Below are 19,366 nucleotides of genomic sequence, written 5' to 3' on the forward strand. Positions count from 1 at the left end.
TTGGCATTACTGTGGAACACTACAATAGTTGTTGAGGTGCGAACCTACACCAATTGGCACATATCTGCTACGTTAAAACTCCCTTCAGAATCATTAAGATGGAAAATCTTTAGATTTTATGGACACCCCAAAACTGCTAAAAGACATGAGAGTTGGAACTTGTTAAAGGTTTTAAAACCTGATGGTAATATCCATTGGCTTTACTTTGGTGATTTTAATGAAATTACCCGCCAAAGGGAGAAATATGGGGCCTCTAACAGGCCATACATGCAAATGGTTTAGTTCAAGGATGCACTATCCTTCTGTGGTCTATACGATCTAGGTTTCAGTGGTGACAGATACACATGGACAAACAATAAGGAAGGGAGTCAATTCCCAAAGGAAAGACTAGACAGGGCTTGTGGCAACACTCAATGGATTAACAATTTTGCCAATCATTCAGTGTCTCACTTAGCTTGCTCTTAATCAGACCACAAACCTATTCTAGTTCAGAAAAATGGTCAGCTCACTATGGGAAAAAAAGAAAGGATATTCAGGTTCAAATCTACTTGGAGCAAATAGGAGGATTGTGGGGGCCTCATCAAGAGTGTCTGGGAATCTTCAGCTAGCAAACCAAGTAGCTTAGAAAGGACCCTGCAAGGTCTTAAATTCCGTAAGGAAGAGCTGAAGGCCTGGAGCAGGATCAAACATAGGGACCAAGGGAGACTCCTCAAAGAAAAAACTGAGCAGCTTAACCTCCTACAAAAAACAAATCAAGGCAACTAACATGAAGAGATTAAGAATGTTCAACAAGAGCTTAATTCCCTTATGAATGCTGAAAATTTAAAGTGGCAGCAAAAAGCAAATCAGGCTTGGCTGAAGGATGGAGATCGAAACACTAGGTATTTCCACAAATGTGCAAGCCAAAGAAAGAAGACCAACACAATAAGTAGGATACAGTCACCTTCAAGCCAAGAAACTTAGGATCCTCAATTAATCTGCCATGTGTTTCAGGATATTTTCAAGGACCTTTTCTCAACCTCCCAACCAGCTGGTATAAAGGAATGTCTGGCCACAATGAAGTAGGTTGTTACAAAGGAAATGAAATCCACTTTATCAACAGCTTTCACTGCAGTAGAGATCAAGGAGGCCATATTCAGTATGAACCCTCTAGGCTCCCCTGGGCCTAATGGTTTCATTTCCTACAGGTACACAGTGGGAACTCGTGTATGTGAGGCAACCTTAGAGGTCCTAAATGGTGGTAAGTGGGATGGAAAACTCAATGAAACCTTCATAGCTCTCATCCCTAAGAAGCTGAATCCATCCATTATCACTAATTTCAGACCTATAAGTTTATGCAATGTCCTCTACAAAATCATTGCTAAAACTTCGACAGATAGGTTGAAAACAATCTTACTTGATATAATTTCCTCTATACAGACAACATTTGTTCCAGGGAGACTTATCACTAATAATGTCATTGTTGCCTTTGAATCCTTACACACTATGAAGACTAGATTAAAAGGGAATGATGGATATATGGCTCTAAAAACTAGACATGAGCAAAGCCTATGACAGAATAGAGTGGACCTATTTGAAATCTGTCATGCAGAAAATGAGATTTTTAGCAACCTGGATAGACCACATCATGAAATGTGTTACCTCAGTGACCTATTCTATCATTATAAATGGAGTGCCACAGCCTTTCTTCTGTCCAACTCTAGGCATTAGGCAAGGGGATCCCCTTTCCTCTTACCTTTTCATTTTGTGCACAAAAGCTTTAAGTTGCCTCAGCAACAAGGCTAAACAGACTGGTTTGATCATAGGTTTACCAATTCGAAAACATCATTTGCACACTTGTTTTTTTTACAGATGACTCCCTATTATTTTGCAAAGCAAACTCCATAGAATGGAGTCAACTCTATCACCTGCTGGACACCTATGAGGGACCAACTCCTATGAGAAGTACTTGGGTTTACCAGCTCTAGTTGGTAGGTCTAGGTCTCAGTCTTTCAAATGTATCCTAGACAGAGTGCAAGCTAAATTGAGCAGCTGGAAGACTAAACTGCTTTCACAAGCAGGAAATGAGACATTAATTAAAGCAGTGATCCGGGCCATCCCAACTTATAGCATGGAGATTTTTAAATTGCCAAAACAGTTGCTACATGATCTTAACAAGCTAGTCAGGTCCTTCTAGTGGGTTAGCAACCTCAAGAACACAAGATCGATTGGGTAGCATGGAAACAGATGAGCAAATCCAAGAAAACAGGCGGAATGGGTCTAAGGGATTTTGAAAACTTCAATTGTGCTCTCCTACCAAAGCAGTGTTGAAGAATCATCTCCTCTCCAAACTCACTTGTTGCCAGGGTCTTAAAAGAGAAATATTTTAAGAAGTGTTCTTTCCTCACTACAAAGAGAGGCCACAACTCTTCCTTCCTTTGGTAGAGTTTTGTCTCTATAAAATCTTTGCTTGAGGAGGGCTTAATTTGGCTTATTGGTGATGGAGAGTCTGTGGAGATATAGAATGAAAAATGGATTCCCCTACAATCCACTTGCAAACCATAGAGCACAATCAAATTCCTACCTGCTGATTCCAAGGTTGCTATGCACATTGATAAGACCACCCACCAATGGAACCTACCACTGGTCGAAGCCATCTTTAATAGAGCAGAAGTTGATCTACTCAAGAGAATCCCCCTCAGTCCTTATTCAAGAGATGCTCCACCTCTAGTGCATTTACTGTCAAAACTGCTTATCACCTCGAATTAGAGATGGAACATCAGAAATGGGGCCAATCTTCTGAGTCCATAAAGAAGGATGTGCCCTGGACTAAACTGTGGCAACTAAAGATCCCCAATGCTGCTAAAACTTTCCTATGGAAGGCCTACCTAGATGCCATTCCTTCAAAAGCAAAATTGTACCAGAAAAGGGCTATTGCTGATGATTCCTATCCTATATACAAGCTACACCCTGAAACAGTTGAACATGCTCTATGACACTGCTCATCTGCTCATGATGTATGGAGTCGAAGTGTGAAGAAGATAAAAAAATCCAGCTTGTTTGTTTAGTCTTTCAGGAACTTGATGGAAGTGCTATTTGAGACTCTAGAAGTGAGGAGATGATGAATTTGCTCTCACAGCTTGAAAGATTTGGAAAAGAAGGAATGAGTTTCTTTTCAACAATGTCTTCCTACACCCTAACTCTATCATCCAAACAATCAAGCTTCTTATCGAAGACATCATCCAGGTCCAACAAACAGCTAAGAAGTCCTCTACTCTCATGAGTGGCCTCTCTCAATGGGAAGCTCCTCCTCGAGGCAAGCTGAAGCTAAATTGGGATGCTGCCCTCAACAAAACCAATTGCAAGGTGGGGGGGTTGAGGCTGTTATTCGAGACTGGGAAGGAAAGGTGAGAGCTACTTTGAGAATGAACCATGCCCTTTTCCCTGATCCTTTGCTAGCAAAAGCTTTTGCAGCTTTTCAAGCCTCTTTGTTTTGCAAGATACTAGGGTGGCAGGATTTGATCATGGAAGGTGATTCTTTGCAAGTAGTTAACTGCCTCAAAGCCATAACAGATACAGATTCATATGTTGGCGTACTGATCAAGGACACAAAGTCTACTTTAGACTCTTTTACAACTTGGATTGTGAGGCATACTGTGAGAGCTTGTAATTCTATAGTTCATGCCTTATGTCAAGATGCTCTAAGCATCAGTAATAGTATCTTGTCTATTGATGTTATTCCTCTTTATATCCAAACTTTGATTTAAGTTAATGTCAATACATGATACTCTTTCATTTAAAAAAAAAAAAAAAGACTTTGATGACAAAGATGGTAAGGGGACGACGCCTTTGGGGTCACCAATATTTGATGATTGGGGAAATGTCCTATTTTTTTGTATAATTCTTAAAGTTCAATTATAATATCACTTTAATTGCCCCGAGTTTATTATATATGACATAAAAAAAGTACCAGTTTCCCGTTACCTATATTGGTAGGGGTGCAAATGGTCCAATCCGGTCTGGCGATGGATCGAATATTTTCGATCCTTCATTTTTCCGGACTGGACCGGACCAAACACCCAAAGGGACTATCGGTCCGGTCCGGCCTAATTTTTTTATTTTTTTAAATAATTAATAAAAAAATGATTTAAAATACTAAATTAAATTAAGTGATTTACTAATGTGGATTAAGTAACAAACTCAATAAAAAAATATTTTATATGATCAATGATAATAAATTAGATAAAAATTATATTATTAATTTATATAATTACTATATAATTAACTAATTGATATTATATATTAATTAATTCATAGAATATTAACAAGTGTTAATATCATATTTAAAATTTTATATTGTTAATAGTGATAGATTAGATGAAGATATATATAAAATATTGTTAATTTATAGAATATAAACAAGTATTAATAACATATTTAAAATTTTATATTGTTAATTGTACAATTATTATATATAAAATATATATAAAATATTTTTTTATTTTTATTTTTCATTCGGTTCGGTCCGGTCCGGAAAAACCATGGACTGTAGACCGGACCGAAACTTTTATGTCCTCTAAAATGTGGATCGAGACCGACCGATCTTAGTCTTGGTCCAGTTCGGTTTGGTCCGGACCGAAATGGTCGGTCCGACCGGACCGTTTATCACCCCTATCTATTGGGTCGCGGAGATGTTAAACCCATTACCTGCAGTTATAGTCATATCGTGAAATTATTAATCATGCAATAGAAGGATTGCTATTAACTAAAATTATTATACCAGAAATAATAACTAAAAAACTATGAAATATATACCACCAACCTTCACAAGTACAAATTTACAATACTATCCCTTGTCTCACTTGACATCAACTCGTTAATTTAAAATACATTGTTCCACAACTATTTTAAATTACAAAATGTATCTGCTACCATGTTTTATTTAAGAGAAAAACTTCTCATCGGTCACGTTGTTAAAGGGCTGGAAACAACCTCCAATAATTTTTTGCCACGTAACCCACCCATAAGGCTAACTTTATCCATGGGCAATGAGTTTTGATGTATTGGGTATATCTGTATTTATAGAAGCTTTCATTTTCGTGCTTATCCTAATTGTTGGTTCAGTTTATGCATGGAGATAAAAGAGCATTGGAATGGTCTTAGCTCTTGAATATTTAGACAATAAAAATAAAGAAAGTAAAAAAAAAAAAAAAAACATTGATGACAATCAGGAGGTGGGCTTGGAAGTAGCCATCATTTGAAGAAAGCATAATAGCTCACTAGTCTAGCTCCATGGCACCGAAAATGTATCAGGGCTCAAGTGATTCACTGAAGTGACAAGACCTTGAAAGCTGCTTTTGACATTGTTTAGTTGAAAGATGTTGGTCATCATCTTGCACTGCTTTCAGGGTTCCACGATTTCGAAAGTGAAGAACCTAAAAGATGTTGACATTGTTTAGCTTTTAGTCTAAGCTTGTGATCATCCATTCCAGGAGCTAAGATTTATTTTTTAACCCATAAAATGGAGTACAAGTTCAAAGATTTTATACAAATGATTGCAATAAGAAGTAATATATGTGATTTTCACATTATTCAGTTTTCAAATGAAAATACCTTTTAGTTTTTATCCTGCCAAAACTTAAATATGCTTGTAAGAGTCATTCTAATGATTCATGATTAATAAAACTTTCCTAAATTTCTCTAAAGAATTGATTTTTGGATGTGAAAAAGTAAGACCAAATCTAAAAAGTGAGCAAAGAAAAGGGTTTGTCTTGAATCATAAGGTTAGCTAACTGACCTGAAAGGGCTTGCTTGTAAAAGGGCTTGTCTTGCCCATTCTGGACTGGTGGTGTAGCGGCGTTTTGCCACTTCAACTTTTCATTCTCCTTAGGTAACTGCTCTACTACCGTCACATCCACTCTCAACTTCTGCTCGGCTTCTGCCAGTCTTGCTTTTATCTCTGCCGCATTCATCTCTTGATCATGGGTTTCTTGAGATCGTGTAGTAGTTGGCATGTGAAAATCACGTTGAGTCTGTTCAGATCCCACAAACGACGCCACTGAAGAGGACGTGTTTTACACCACCAACTGCTCGAATGACCTACAAAAGATGAGAGGGCGGCACTAGGTGCCCAGGGGAGCTCTGATGTCTAAGTTAGATAAGCGTGATCTCAATACAAGTATATAAGCAAAAGTCCCCTCTTTGTTACATTTAGGTGTTATTTATAGAGGTGTTGAATGCATAGATAGGTAGTAGTTATCCCATAACAAGTAGATGATATAACCACCCTGATCTAGCGGCGTTATCATATCATACGGTTGGGCCTATGGGTCACGTGGGCTCTTGGACAGTGAGTTCTTCAGTCTTGAGCCCATAGACTGAACCTGTCATTTAGTCGTGGGCATAACCCCAAGGGACCTAAATATCCCTTCCATGGCCAAAATAGAAAAGCAAGAATGCACATGCATGAAGGTTGGTTTATGCTGATTTTTATGATTTGTGGGTTTTCTAGTGCGAATGCAGAATTGTGTTTTATGGGCAGTACAAGTGCATAGGACCAGGAGCTAGCTTTGTAGGGAGAGTGTCATGGTACAGGAAACTTACTGAAGATTGAAGAGGAAGCCAAGCCTTTTATTTCACTTAGCTTCTTTAATGGGTCTGAATGGATTAAGTTGTAATTAATCCACAATTTTTGTTTAGTTTTTTTTTTCTTACAATTATTGATCACCTTTGTAAAAGTCTTGATATTGTGAAGTGCTGCTCTTATGTTGGAAAAAGTATGAGAAACAGTTAACAACTTGTGCAAGTTCTTGTATATTTCATAATTTAGAAGTGGAAGTAATAGATAGTCTTTGTATATAGTTTTTTTATAAGTAGTTTTTGTACATATCTAATTGTCTACAATCCCCAATGATGAATCAATGGAAGGAAGAGAAGGTTAGCAAACTGATTGATCCAGTTGCTAAGACATGGAAGGAAGGGGTAATCAGAAACTTATTTTCATATGAGGAGGCCACTGTCATTCTTCAGATACCATTGAGTAGGTTGGGCAATTGTGATAAACAGATTTGGGGCTTTACCAAGCATGGTATTTTTACAGTGAGGAGTGCATATCATCTTGGTATGGAGAGAAAAAGAAGAACCCGAGGAGAGGTTTCAAAGGTTGAAAAGAGTGTTGCTGTGTGGAAGCAAATGTGGAGATTGGAAGTGCCTGCAGTTGTTAAAATATTTCTTTGGAAAGCTCTGAACAATATTCTTCCTACTAACAGTAACCTATTCAAGAAAAAAATAGGTGACTGTCCTCTATGCACAATATGCGGATCAAGTGAGGAATCTGTGCTTCATATATTATGGAGTTGCCCTTCAGCTGCTGATGTATGGGCAGAAAGTAACAGCCCAGTGAAGAAATGGGCAAATGAGGGAGTAGATTTCATGTCTCTTTGGATTAAAATGATTAATGAGTTAAAGAAAGAAGAAATTGAGTGGATGGCAGTGGTTATGCGAAGGATCTGGCTAAGAAGGAATAGGTTTATCTTTGAGAACAAGTTTTACAGTCCTAAGCAAGTCATCTTGATGGCTCGTGAGTGTCTGGAGGATTACAAAATAGCACATATGAGTATAATTGGATGTCGAGGTGGTGGTGGTTCACATGGAGCACAAAAGAAATGGAAAAATCCTGGCACTAATATGATAAAGGCTAATAGGGATGCAGCTATGGATTTAGAAAACAAGAGAATGAGAATGAGAATTGTGTTTAGAGATGAAGAGGGGGAGGTTCTGGTGTCTGTGTGTGATGTGAAACAGAATGTGCATGACCCTACTCTGGCTGAGAGTCTGGCTTTGTGGAGAGCACTTGAGATAAGTTTTGAACTCTCCTTTTCTTTCTCTGAACTAATGTTTGAAGGAGATGCAACTGATATTATTCAAAGGATCAACAAGGTAGGTGAAGATCAGTCATGGATGGGGCATATCATCAATGATATAAAATAGGTTCTTCACTAAAAGGAAGGGTGGTCAGTCTGCTATGTTCCTAGAGAAGGAAATTATGTTGCTCATTTATTGACAAAACATGCTTTATTATGTGGGGAAGAAAGGGTTTGGATCGAAGGGGGTCCCTCTGTAATATGCAATGCTTTAGTGAAGGATAAGATTTGTAATCCTGACTTTGTTGAAGATTTATAATTCTGATCTTGTTTAAAAAAAAAAAAAAAACCCTCTACTAAGTTGAAAAGATCATAGTATATGGAATTCTGGAATGTAGAGATAGTAGGGGAGTTAAAAAAAAAAAAAAAAAACGATTTGACATGAATCATTCAGGTTGGGTCAGACCGGTTTGTCGGCTTTTTGTGGTCGGGTCGGACCCTGTGTTTGTTAATCGGGTTGAAGGGCACAAAACGTCGGGTAGCGGAGGAAAGGGAAAAACAATGTTTTTAATTCTAGGTAGAAATCGCACCATAGTGAGATTTCCATATCACTGTTTGAGATCTATAAATTAGACATGTGACTGTTTGGACTTTGCACTTCCCAATTTTGTGCATAAACTTTAAAATTAATAAATAAACACTTACAATCGGAAGCACATTCATTTCACATTAATAGTAATATTTAATTTGTAAAATTTAAATTTTAAAATTTATCTTTTTAATTAAATTATATTACGTAAACAATGTGTAGTGTATATACTTTATAATAACAGTAGTCTATTACTTAAACTCGATAACTAAAAATCTTAAAACTAAAAATTATATTATTCACACTAATCTTATGCATGATTTGAATGGTAAAATCATTTCAATTCATCTCATCTAATTATTATAATTTTTTTAAATTTTAAAAAAATACAATAAATAATTTAACTTTTTAAAATCTTAAAACCAAATTAATATTAAAAATAATATTTTATTTAACTTTCATTTCATCTCAACTTACTATCCAAATCGGTTCTTTGAATTTGTTTGAATAATGAAATGAGATGGTTTTAGATGAACTGAATAAAATATTATTAAAATATTATTTTTTAATATTAATATTGTTTTAAAATTTTAAAAAGTTGAATTATTTCTTATATTTTATATGTAAATGTATGAAAATTATAATGACGAGATGAGATAGATTAAAAATTTATTTTATCCAAACTGGCCTTAATCATTCAGGTAATAAACCGAAGGACAAATACGTCTACAGGGGCCGAGATGTGCTTATAAAAGACGCGATTATAGAGGGCGCAATGTTCCGCCCACACGTTTACGTAGGGACTAAGGAACAGCGCGCATTGCAACAATGCAATAGAAGGAAGTAGCGAGGACGCTCTCTTCTCACTCTTCGTTTCTCAGAAAAAAGTTAACTGTCCCAGTGAGAGAAAGAGGGGGTGTGTGAGCCAGCGATGGGCTCGTCTCTCACTGCGATTCTTCTCCTCTCTCTCTTTCTCTCCCTCTTCATCACAAGTGCCAGCCACGAGACCACCACTCTCAAAGGTATTGTTTTCTCTCATGTTCTTTGCGTTCATTGAAATTGTTACGCCTCCGTTCGCTTGCTGAGTAAAAGCGAAAATAAAAGAGGAACTGACAATTTATTTATGATTTTTTATGGGTTGGGGATCCGAGAAATAAAAGTTGCTTCTTCGCTGGCTTAGTGGTTGTTCCAGCTTGGTTCAAGCGTTTTTTTCTTAGGGTTTCTTTGAGTATTTATTTATTTATTGGTATCTACTAGGCGTGCTTACATCGAAGTGAAAACTTGAAGATATTGATATGGGTATTTGATGTAATAATACCCCAAGAAATATAAGCTTTTGAATTAGTTGACAACTTGAATCCTACAGATTGCCAATTGTGTGAGTTTGATTTTGTTGGTTCTCGCAGATCCGTTTTGAGGATCGAATAGTTGTTGCAGATGGAATGTTTTATGAGTGATTAGTGCTGTTTACTTGAGATACATGAAAAAGTTTTCCCACCGTTAAATTCTCATTGAAATAATCCGCTTCTCCGGAAACACAAATTCCGCCTTTTAATGCACAGAAAAAACCCGCACTCGCACCCACAAACATATGGGTTTTGGTATCTCGGCTCATTTTGATATGGTATTCTGCTTCAAGGAATTTTGAAGAACTTGGTTTATACTTCTATTTCCGTTTTGTGGGTTTGTTTGTGTATTCGGTAATAATTTCACATTTTAAAATCACAGGTGTTGATCTTGAAAACCCTTCTATAGTTGTTTTCCCATCCCCGCTTTCTGGGTATTCAGCTTCCCATGGCTCTAAAGAAGCTTTATTGTGTGAACGTGTTCAAATTTCTGGTCTCTCAAGATTGAGACTTGGGAGTTATGCCAGTTCTCTGCGGGTTACCTTGTCTCCATCTGTTGAAATCCCAGAGAGACTCCATGGAAAAATTCAGGTTTGTTTTCACGGGTAAGTAAATTCTCTCTCTCTCTCACACATGCGTATGCGCACGCACATATCATGTAGAAAACTTTTAAATGCAATCTTTCTTTTTGAATGTTGTTCTAACTCCTAAAATATTCACAGAAACAACTCACGTGGCTTATGTCAGTGTGAAGATGATGAGTGGAAGTATTTTAAGGGGTTATGGAGCTCAGTCATGTCACCTTATGAGGATAGATATATTGATGTCAAGTTCTTTGGTGAAGTATCTGGTTCTGTCACGGTTGCTGTTGAAGAAGGTCTGCCTTCACCTCTTTGCCCTTTGTGCTGTATTGAAACCCCTAATGATTTTCAATATGTTTATTTTGATATTCATCTGAATTTTTATGGTTTCTGTACAGATTTTCAGCAATGGCGCCTTGCATGTCTTGCACTAGGATTCGTTTTACTACTCTTGGCTCCAATTGTCAGCAATTGGGTTCCCTTTTACTATAGCAGTTCCATGTTGATTGGCGTTTTTCTTGTCATTATAATCATACTTTTTCAGGTATTTGATTATTTAATATTTTATTCTATTGGAACTTTGGGAATGCTTGCAATATATGATCCCTTTTCTTCAATTTTTTGAGATGGTGTTCTACTTCATACTTTGGTAGTGTCGGAATTATTATTTTTTATTAGAAAATCAAACAGTAAAAAACTCCTATGCTGTTACTGAAGTGAAGCTTTATAGGTTGAGACAAGGAGGAGTTTAAGAAATTTTGTAAATGGCAGGTCAATTATTCAATGCTTGATCTCCATAAAAGGGAAAAAAAATATTTATTAGTTTGACAAATTTTGAATGATCCTATGCTTTGAAAATTCTCCTTGTGTAGATCAGGCAGCTCACTTGGGAAATAATTTACAATGAACTATTTTATGTCCTATTTTTATCCCTATCATTCCATTATTATAGATGGGTAGGTCAGTGTTGGTGAAAGCATTAGGCACACTTAAGCACAAACACAGTCTAGAGCTTAGGCTCAAAGTGCTAGCGCCCGCCTGATTGAAGTAAAGCACACGTTTTTTGGAAATGATGTATAATAACATAATCCATGAAATACAATAAAAAAAGTATAAAAGCAAATATATTTAGTGTAATAACTCAATTTATTAGAGTATTATGCAACATGAGAATTAAGTAATGCTCAAATTACATAAGATTTAAATATAATGTTTTATATATTTCTCTTGTTTACTAAATATACACATTTATGATATTTGATAGCCGTAATCAAATTGAAGTGCATGGTTGATTAAAATCTACTAAAAGGCATGGCCAAAAGAGGTAAAAATATTGTAGGTATTGTCTTAAATGCTAACATAAGCATTCAAATATCAATCATCTAGAAAGCGAACTTGGACTATTATATTAGGTTTAAAGCCTATCCATCATATATGACATCATGTTCTACCATAATACGTTGACTTTTTGATGACGAAGAATCACAAAGACTTGCAAAAACAACATATCTTTTTTCCCGGTTAAACTTCAGACTCGTGTAATGTGTCCGCATCACATGAATCAGGTACATCATCAGTTTTTCACTGATGGGATGTGGCCCCTAGAAATTGTTTGCACCCAATGGTTGAAACTTTAGACCTGGAGGGAGTATAACACTTGAGCCAATCCCTGGGGGTTCATAGTATGTTAATGGTCTTCAATATGAACTGAATCTTTGAGAATACTTGTTTTCTAGGTCTTGAATTGATATTTTATTTTATTTTCAAAGATATTACAAAAGTGTGCTTTTATTTATGTGCTTTAAGCTCACACAAAAAGCACCTGAAATGCGCTTTTTGTCAACACTAGTAGGTGCCATATTACACTAAGAATGAACTATTCAGCAGTCTAATCAATATATGGAGGAGTTAGTACATACCAAGCCTATATGAGGTTGTGCTTAGAACAGGAAAACTTGTATGATCACTTAATCAAACTTGAGCTGTATTGGTTGAGAATTAAAAATGATTCAAGCTTGGGGATGCACTTTATATCTATAGCATTACAAACCCCAAATTAGAAACTAAAACCCAAAATCCAAGATCAATCCCCCCACCTGACCACACAAGGGTGGGAGACATTGGCACTACCATGCGGCAGTAAACTCAATACTTACTGAGAGAAGATATCATGAGAATTGCAATATTTCTGTTTGGCTAAAATATGGATCATGCATGACTATTTGATATGAACAGGGATTTTGCATTTTGTTGGTATGTTTTGTATGCACTATACTAAGTGCTATTGTATAATTAGGGCAGCGTGCAATCTGCTTACACCTGGAATGATTATCGGTGACCTTCACTTAAGTTGATAACTTCAATTGTGGAGCCAGCTTTACCGGTAAATAAGGAGTGAATGGTTGTAACCTATGTGTATGTAACAATGTAAAACATAGAGAGAACACAAAGAGGGAAAAACTATTTGTGCAAAATTGTCTTTGTTCATTACTGTTCCACTATATATACTACACATACAATTGACGATTATACCCTCATGAGTTATACTTACTACTGTAATACCTCTAATAATACTCAAGTGGTAAGGACCCTAGTCTTGGGAGTATGCTTCCTGAGGTCTAAGGTTTGAACTCTTGGGTGTAAACAATTTGCAGGGGCCAAGTCCCATGAAAAGTCAATGATTCACCTAATCTGTGTATGTGGGCATGTTACACTGGTCCAGGATTTAATTGTGTACATATCATTCTGTGTCTACATGGTCTCTGAAGTACCTCGTCATAAAATAATGTGTATACTCTTTTTGTTATGTTTATAGCTTGCAAGTGTGTAATTAATTTTCTTTAATAAATGATGTAGGGAATGAAGTTATTGCCAACTGGTAGGAAAAATGTTCTTTATCTAACCATGTATGGATCAGTGGTAAGTCTGCTTCGCTTTGCTTGGAATTCAGCATGTTTGATATAATATGGAATGTGTATTGATCTTACTATCCACTTACTTTTGCAGCTTGGAGCTGGATCTTTCCTCATTCATCACCTTTCAATGTTTGTAAATTCAGTTCTTATCACTTTTGGACTCAATGAAGAGATGCACAATCCAGTAAGTTCCTTTCTTTTATGTTCAGGTCATTGAAGGTAAGATCCTTGAATACCATATCCATAAGGTAGAAGACTAGGTTAATGCTAGCTAGTTGGCTGCCCAAAGGGAATTAATGGACCATTTTTTCTTTGGGCTTAGATGCTCCTGGATTATGATGTTAATAAATGTATCTTTTAAAGCCAAGACAAGAAGAATGTTCAAGGAAATCTCATGAGAGAGAATCACCATCAGTTTGGTGCTACTTCAGTACAAATCCAATCCTCTCTTAATTACTTGTACATTGAATAAAGGGAAGACACTAATTCCCCAGTTATGTGCATGTGATTCTTGCTCTATGATAACGTGTTCATATATATCTGTCATGTTTTGTTGCCAGGTTAGGGATGTCCTGGCTCAAAATAAATGCATTCACAATGCAAACATTGTTACTTACCTAGGTTACTTCTATGCAGGTCTTTATATTTGTGCTGGTGGGAATTATCCTCGCTGGTGCTGCTTTAGGGTACTGGATTGTGAGGAAATTTGTAGTCTCAAAAGACGGAAGGGTGGATGTTGGTATAGCCCAATTTGTTAAATGGGCAATGAGCATCACTGGAACCACCGCTATTATACAGGTATCCTCTAATCTTCATGCTGGTTGCATACTTGACATTGAACTTAGTATTCACATGCTTAATATTGCTGGACTGATTAATGTATGTGAATACCACTGCATTATTTGATGTATAAATATTCTCTATTTTACATCTATTCTCAAAACATGAAAAGTAAATATGGCAAGTATGTATTACAATTTACACTCCATCTATACAATTAAACTTGTGTGGGGAATCAACAAGTATGTTTGGAATATGAATTTTGCAATTTACAGTGACTTCTGTGATATATATATATATATATATATATATATGTACTTCTGTGAAATTTCTGATGTGATTGGTATTATGTTCCCTCATTTTTTGTTATTCTAAAATTTATATTCTTGGTTAAATTTTATGCTTTTATATTCTATGTCAGGGCACTCTTGATACTCCCTTTGCACTGGCGACCGTGGTTTCTTGTTGGGCTTTCCGCTATCTTATCTTATCGCTGAAGCGGCTTCCTGCACTGTAAGTTCCAGACAAGTTCCAATTTTAGCTTGTTCACATTTATGAAGTGAAAGCTTACTAGAAGTACTTGTGTTCTGAGCATAATCTCTCTTGAACCATTAATTTTAACATCCCATCCCCCCTAGATTTGAAAATAACTTCATTTTTAGAAATCTAGGGGACCCGGAATGCTACTAACCTTTAAAATCATTTACATAGAAGCCTGGTATAAAAGATTTCATAAAATAAAATAAAACATACTTCATTAAAATTTTAAAGAAAGTCTGCGGAAGCACTTATTGGAAATCATTCAAGTCTCATGAGCTTGACAAAAGTAATTTATTAAATCTGAAAACCATAAAACTGAGCATATCATAAACTGTCTAGGCCTCTGCCCCACCTCCTTGGGCCAAGTCCCGTCCTGCAGCAACATTCTTACATTGAGAATAACCTAGGGTCATTAAAACATTTAGCACATACCAAACAATGAGTTAAATACCCAATAAGCAATACATCATGCAGTAAAAATAATATAAACATAGGATTTTCTTGAAAAACGTGCATACTTAATACTGTAACATTTACTATGCATAACTCATTAAACTTGTCTTTCCTTTCTCTAATGGCCAGCACACCTTAACCCCCGTGTGCTGGGTTGCACTGATTCAACTGTCTATGACCACAAGGGGAACTGCTTAATTTATCATATGGTGGACCACATTTAGGTCTATGGCTTGCACATATGCCCATAACTGCATTGGTACCATGCATCTCTTATGGTTATTTTTAAAGCTTCTTTCATAACTTGTCTTTTATCTTTTTTACCATGATGCATGTAAAACGCATAATAATATAGCTCATTGTAGTCATAATTGAAACATATCATGATGCATGTTAAACACATAATATAACATGACATTGAAACTCACTTTCATCATATCATAACCTGGAACCTAAAAAGGGGCTTTCCATAAAGGGCCATACATACATAATACTTCAAAAACATTGTTTCCCATCCATGTAAGGGTATATGATCATGCTACTTACATAATTTAGAAAACATGTGTTTCAATGAAGGGTGTGATTATATGTATTACTTACATAATTTAGAAAACATGTGTTACAATGAAGGGTGTGATTATATGTATTACTTACATAATTTAGAATGTTCATGAGTTTTTACTTTCTTTTCAACTTGCTAGAGTGTAATTAGGTGTTTTTTTTTGTATACTTCATGTGTATATGGGCTTTGCTTTGCCTAGTTGCATTTGATCAATAAAGTTTATTAATTATCAAAAAAAATAATTTAGAAAACATGTGTGATAATGAAGGGCGTGATCATATTACTTACCTTGCAACTCTGGAACCAATGCCAAACTCTTTTTTGATTTTTAAAAGTTGAGTCTGATCCCATTTGAACAATCAGCCATCCTATTAGGGTTTAGTTAGGCCAAGAAACCCATCAAACCTGCTCCACTGTTCTTAATTGTACATTTGTGGCTCAAACAGACATCGATTGGTGGTGATCATGACCATTGGTTACAGATTTTATCCAAATGTTTAAATAATGAAAATATCAATTTTTTAGCTTTTGGATATACAAAAACATATATTAGGAGATCGTTGGGAACTGTTGAATGTTTCTGTATTATATAGCTTTCAGCGAAGGCCGATTTAGCCATTTGTATTCACTGCTCATACACTCCAGACTTTTCCATTTATTTTGTTATTTACTTTCAAAGTTTCCCAGTAATGCAGTTTTTTTATCTCTTGTAGGCATAAATCATTTTCTGTGAACAGGAATCCGTTGCTGAAACAGGAGAGAAAGATAACAGGGAAGCACAACCGTGCCGAATTCCATAGCAGGTCAGGCTCAGCTGGGAAGATGTGGCATAGTCCAAAGAATCAATCTGCTTGGTCCAACTCTCCAGTGGGAGGTATGTCTCGTTTTGTTGTTTTCATGTTTATTGCACAGCAGATAGAGATACGGTCAATTTAGTAGAAGCTATTTCTTGTTAGAACTTAGAAACAATTGCATGACCATATCCCATCTCTGTTTTGGCCATTAGGTAACTTTTATGAGGTTAAAACACATTTTCAGTCCTTGTATTTGCAAATAGATTTCAATTAGGTCCTTGAAGTGATTTGACAATTAATTCATCTAGTATTATATAAGAGTAATGTAGATACAGATGCCAACTAAGATACGGTGACAACTAAGGTACGGTGACATTATATAATGAGAAATGACATTTGCAGTCTTAAGAGTATGCAAGCCTCGTGTACTCCCTTTGAAAAAAAAGTGAAGTCCATCATTAAAAAAATGATTTTATGTGGTTCCCAGATTTAAACAATTTTTTCAAAGAGAGTGGCGAGGCTTGCACACCTTAAGATTGCAAATATCATTTCTCGTTATATAATGTCACAATACTTTAGTTGTCATGGTACCTTAGTTGTTTTAACATAAATTGCTGATACCGCATGAAATGTGATAAATTAATTGCTGACAATGGCAAATGCCAAGACATGTTCTCTCTCTCAATTCTGAAAGCTATATAGGACTTTACATCCAAGAAAACAAACTTCATTTATATTTACAAAAATTCCATGTCGACCTATAGAGGAAAGGAAATAGGGGAGGCTGATTTCTTTCAAGTTGAACTAATGCCCATCTACCTTTGCGTTTTTTAATACAATCTTTGATTAATTATGGTGAAGGGAGAAACGAGTAAAAATTTTGGTTTTTTTTTTTTATTTGGTTTCTTTAAGGAGAGATAGTAATTGAAACGTTCCTCGTTCCTTTAGGTCTTCCCTGCTTTTCTCATAAAGTCCTTTCAATGAAGTGATTTTATGTAGTAGCTTAACGATCTGTTCATTTATTTTCTTAAATATTTTTGGCATTTCATCAACCTTCTTTGACCTGCCATTGGTTGTGAATCCTCCATTGTGATGCACTTTCGTATATTTAATTGTTGCAGGTGTAATATCACCATCTTCTGGTACAAAGAATCAGCAAGAATACTATTCAACCTTCCACAAGATGCGGAACCGAAAGAAGTTTACAGAGAAAGAGTGGGATGATTTCACACGGGAATCAACCCGCCAGGCTATTGCTGAATGGGCTGCATCCCCCGAATTCACTGATTGGATGATCGAGAATGCTGACCGAGTAAAACTCCTTCCAAGTGAGAGTTCAGATGAAACCATGGGAAGTGAATCAGATTCCACTGATGAGAATCTCACAGGGCGTCATAGGCAGTTTAGGTTGACCAGCGGATAGAGGATCATACCGATCATGAATGCCTTTGCATGTAGCGTAGAATGTCTAACTGGCAGGCGACCGGATAGAAGGATTGACCAATAGGTGATACTCGGCCGAGTAACAAACGGGATATAGATAGATTCTAGGTTCAGATTTAGCGATGGTGGTTTAGTGTGTGAAGTCATTCATCAGCATGGGAAAGCCTCACAAAAGTCTGCTAGAACTAGTTAACCATGGAACAGTTCCCAGTATCGAAATTCTTCTTGTTACCAATGATCCTTCTTGCTTCCAGCATCATCTGCTTGTGATGTGTAACACAATGAGACGGCCCTAAGTACGTTTTTGTACTATTTGTGTAATGAGGCTTCGTAGAAGTGTTATGCGATGTTTCCATTGATTCTTTTTTAGGGCCTCTCTTATTTTGCCTTTGTATTTAGGGATGTGAAAGAGAATTCGAGTAAAAGTAGCTTGTGGTTGAGATTTTATTATTATTTTTTACTCAAATACAAGTTGAGTTTAAGCCTATTTATATTTTATGTTCGTGAGCAATTCCTTTATTTATTGAATAGAGTTGGAGTTTGTTTATTTTGATAAAACAAGTTTTTATGATATCTTTAATAATCTAGTCTACAATTTTTGACAAATCAATTTTGATTCAGATGGCTTATGTATGTATATTAATTATATATATATATGGAAAAATATATTTATTATCTATCAATTTTATCGTATTCCTCTCAACATTTTTTGATGTGATATTAAATGATAAGCTCACAAGTAAAACATAATAAATAATTTTTAATCATTTAATATCATTTTATGGGATGATGAAAAAATGAATGATGAGTAACATTATTCTAAATCAATATGTAATGATTTAAAAATAAAGATACGATGACATATAATGTAATTATATGTAATAAAATTGATTTAGCCCTCGTTTGGTTATGCAAATTAGATAAGATGAGATGAGATCTTTTTAGTTAAAATGATATGAGATGGTTTATAAAAAGTGTGTTTGGATAGTGAGATTAGATAAGATGAGATAGCTTTTACTTTTTAGGATTTGATAAAGGGGTGAGTCCCATCAATAATTGAAAATTATTTAATAATTATTGAATAATAGTTATAATTATATTAATAAAAAATAATTTTTATTATTAATTAAAAAATAATTTTTCTACAGATAGTCGGCATATGTAATCTTCGTGCAGTCGGCTGACGTTAGGGGTGTGCATCCGGATCCGGATCCGGATATCCTGCCACAACCGGATCCGGATCCGGATTTTAAAAATCGGGCGGTTATCTGCCCGGATTTAATCCGGGCGGATAACCGGGTTAAATCCGGATATCCGGATTATAACCGGATTTAATCCCGTTTTTTTTTTTTTTTTTTTTTTTTTTTTAAGACAAATTTATAGCAGGTTTTTTTTTAAAAAATTCTGATACCATCCTTAAATTGTCCATATTTCTTTAAAAAAAATAATTTAAACACTTTCTAAAGTTAATTTATAAAAAATAAATAAATAACAAAATAAATAAAAATACAAAATAAATAAT

The 19,366-nt window shown here is 35.6% G+C and overlaps 2 protein-coding genes across 3 annotated transcripts; both read left to right on the forward strand.

The window, feature by feature from the left end:
- The first annotated feature begins 6,891 nt into the window (after positions 1-6,891).
- Positions 6,892-7,968, forward strand: LOC108982986. Its single transcript, XM_018954486.2, has one exon. The coding sequence runs from the start codon at positions 6,892-6,894 to the stop codon at positions 7,966-7,968; it is 1,077 nt and encodes a 358-aa protein (XP_018810031.2).
- A 1,253-nt stretch (positions 7,969-9,221) lies between these two features.
- Positions 9,222-18,353, forward strand: LOC108982988. 2 transcript variants are annotated; one of them, XM_018954489.2, is made up of 10 exons: positions 9,222-9,452; positions 10,159-10,381; positions 10,499-10,653; positions 10,756-10,901; positions 13,214-13,276; positions 13,364-13,456; positions 13,909-14,070; positions 14,474-14,565; positions 16,321-16,481; positions 17,523-18,353. In XM_018954489.2, the coding sequence occupies exons 1-10, from the start codon at positions 9,362-9,364 to the stop codon at positions 17,822-17,824; spliced, it is 1,488 nt and encodes a 495-aa protein (XP_018810034.1). In that variant the 5' UTR covers positions 9,222-9,361; the 3' UTR covers positions 17,825-18,353. The 2 variants fall into 2 exon arrangements, with proteins under 2 accessions (XP_018810034.1, XP_018810035.1); XM_018954490.2 differs by having other exon boundaries at positions 16,345-16,481.
- The last annotated feature ends 1,013 nt before the right edge of the window (positions 18,354-19,366 follow it).

The sequence above is a fragment of the Juglans regia genome, chromosome 3 (assembly GCF_001411555.2).
Source record: "Juglans regia cultivar Chandler chromosome 3, Walnut 2.0, whole genome shotgun sequence".
NCBI classification, from domain to species: Eukaryota; Viridiplantae; Streptophyta; class Magnoliopsida; order Fagales; family Juglandaceae; genus Juglans; species Juglans regia.

Excerpts from the sequence above, each read along its gene's own strand:
- LOC108982986 (XM_018954486.2), top strand. The coding sequence starts at position 6,892 with ATGAATCAATGGAAGGAAGAGAAGGTTAGCAAACTGATTGATCCAGTT.
- LOC108982988 (XM_018954489.2), top strand. The coding sequence starts at position 9,362 with ATGGGCTCGTCTCTCACTGCGATTCTTCTCCTCTCTCTCTTTCTCTCC. Across the intron at positions 13,457-13,908 it reads ATGAAGAGATGCACAATCCA|GTCTTTATATTTGTGCTGGT; the intron begins GTAAGTTCCTTT and ends ACTTCTATGCAG. Across the intron at positions 14,566-16,320 it reads CTGAAGCGGCTTCCTGCACT|GCATAAATCATTTTCTGTGA; the intron begins GTAAGTTCCAGA and ends TATCTCTTGTAG.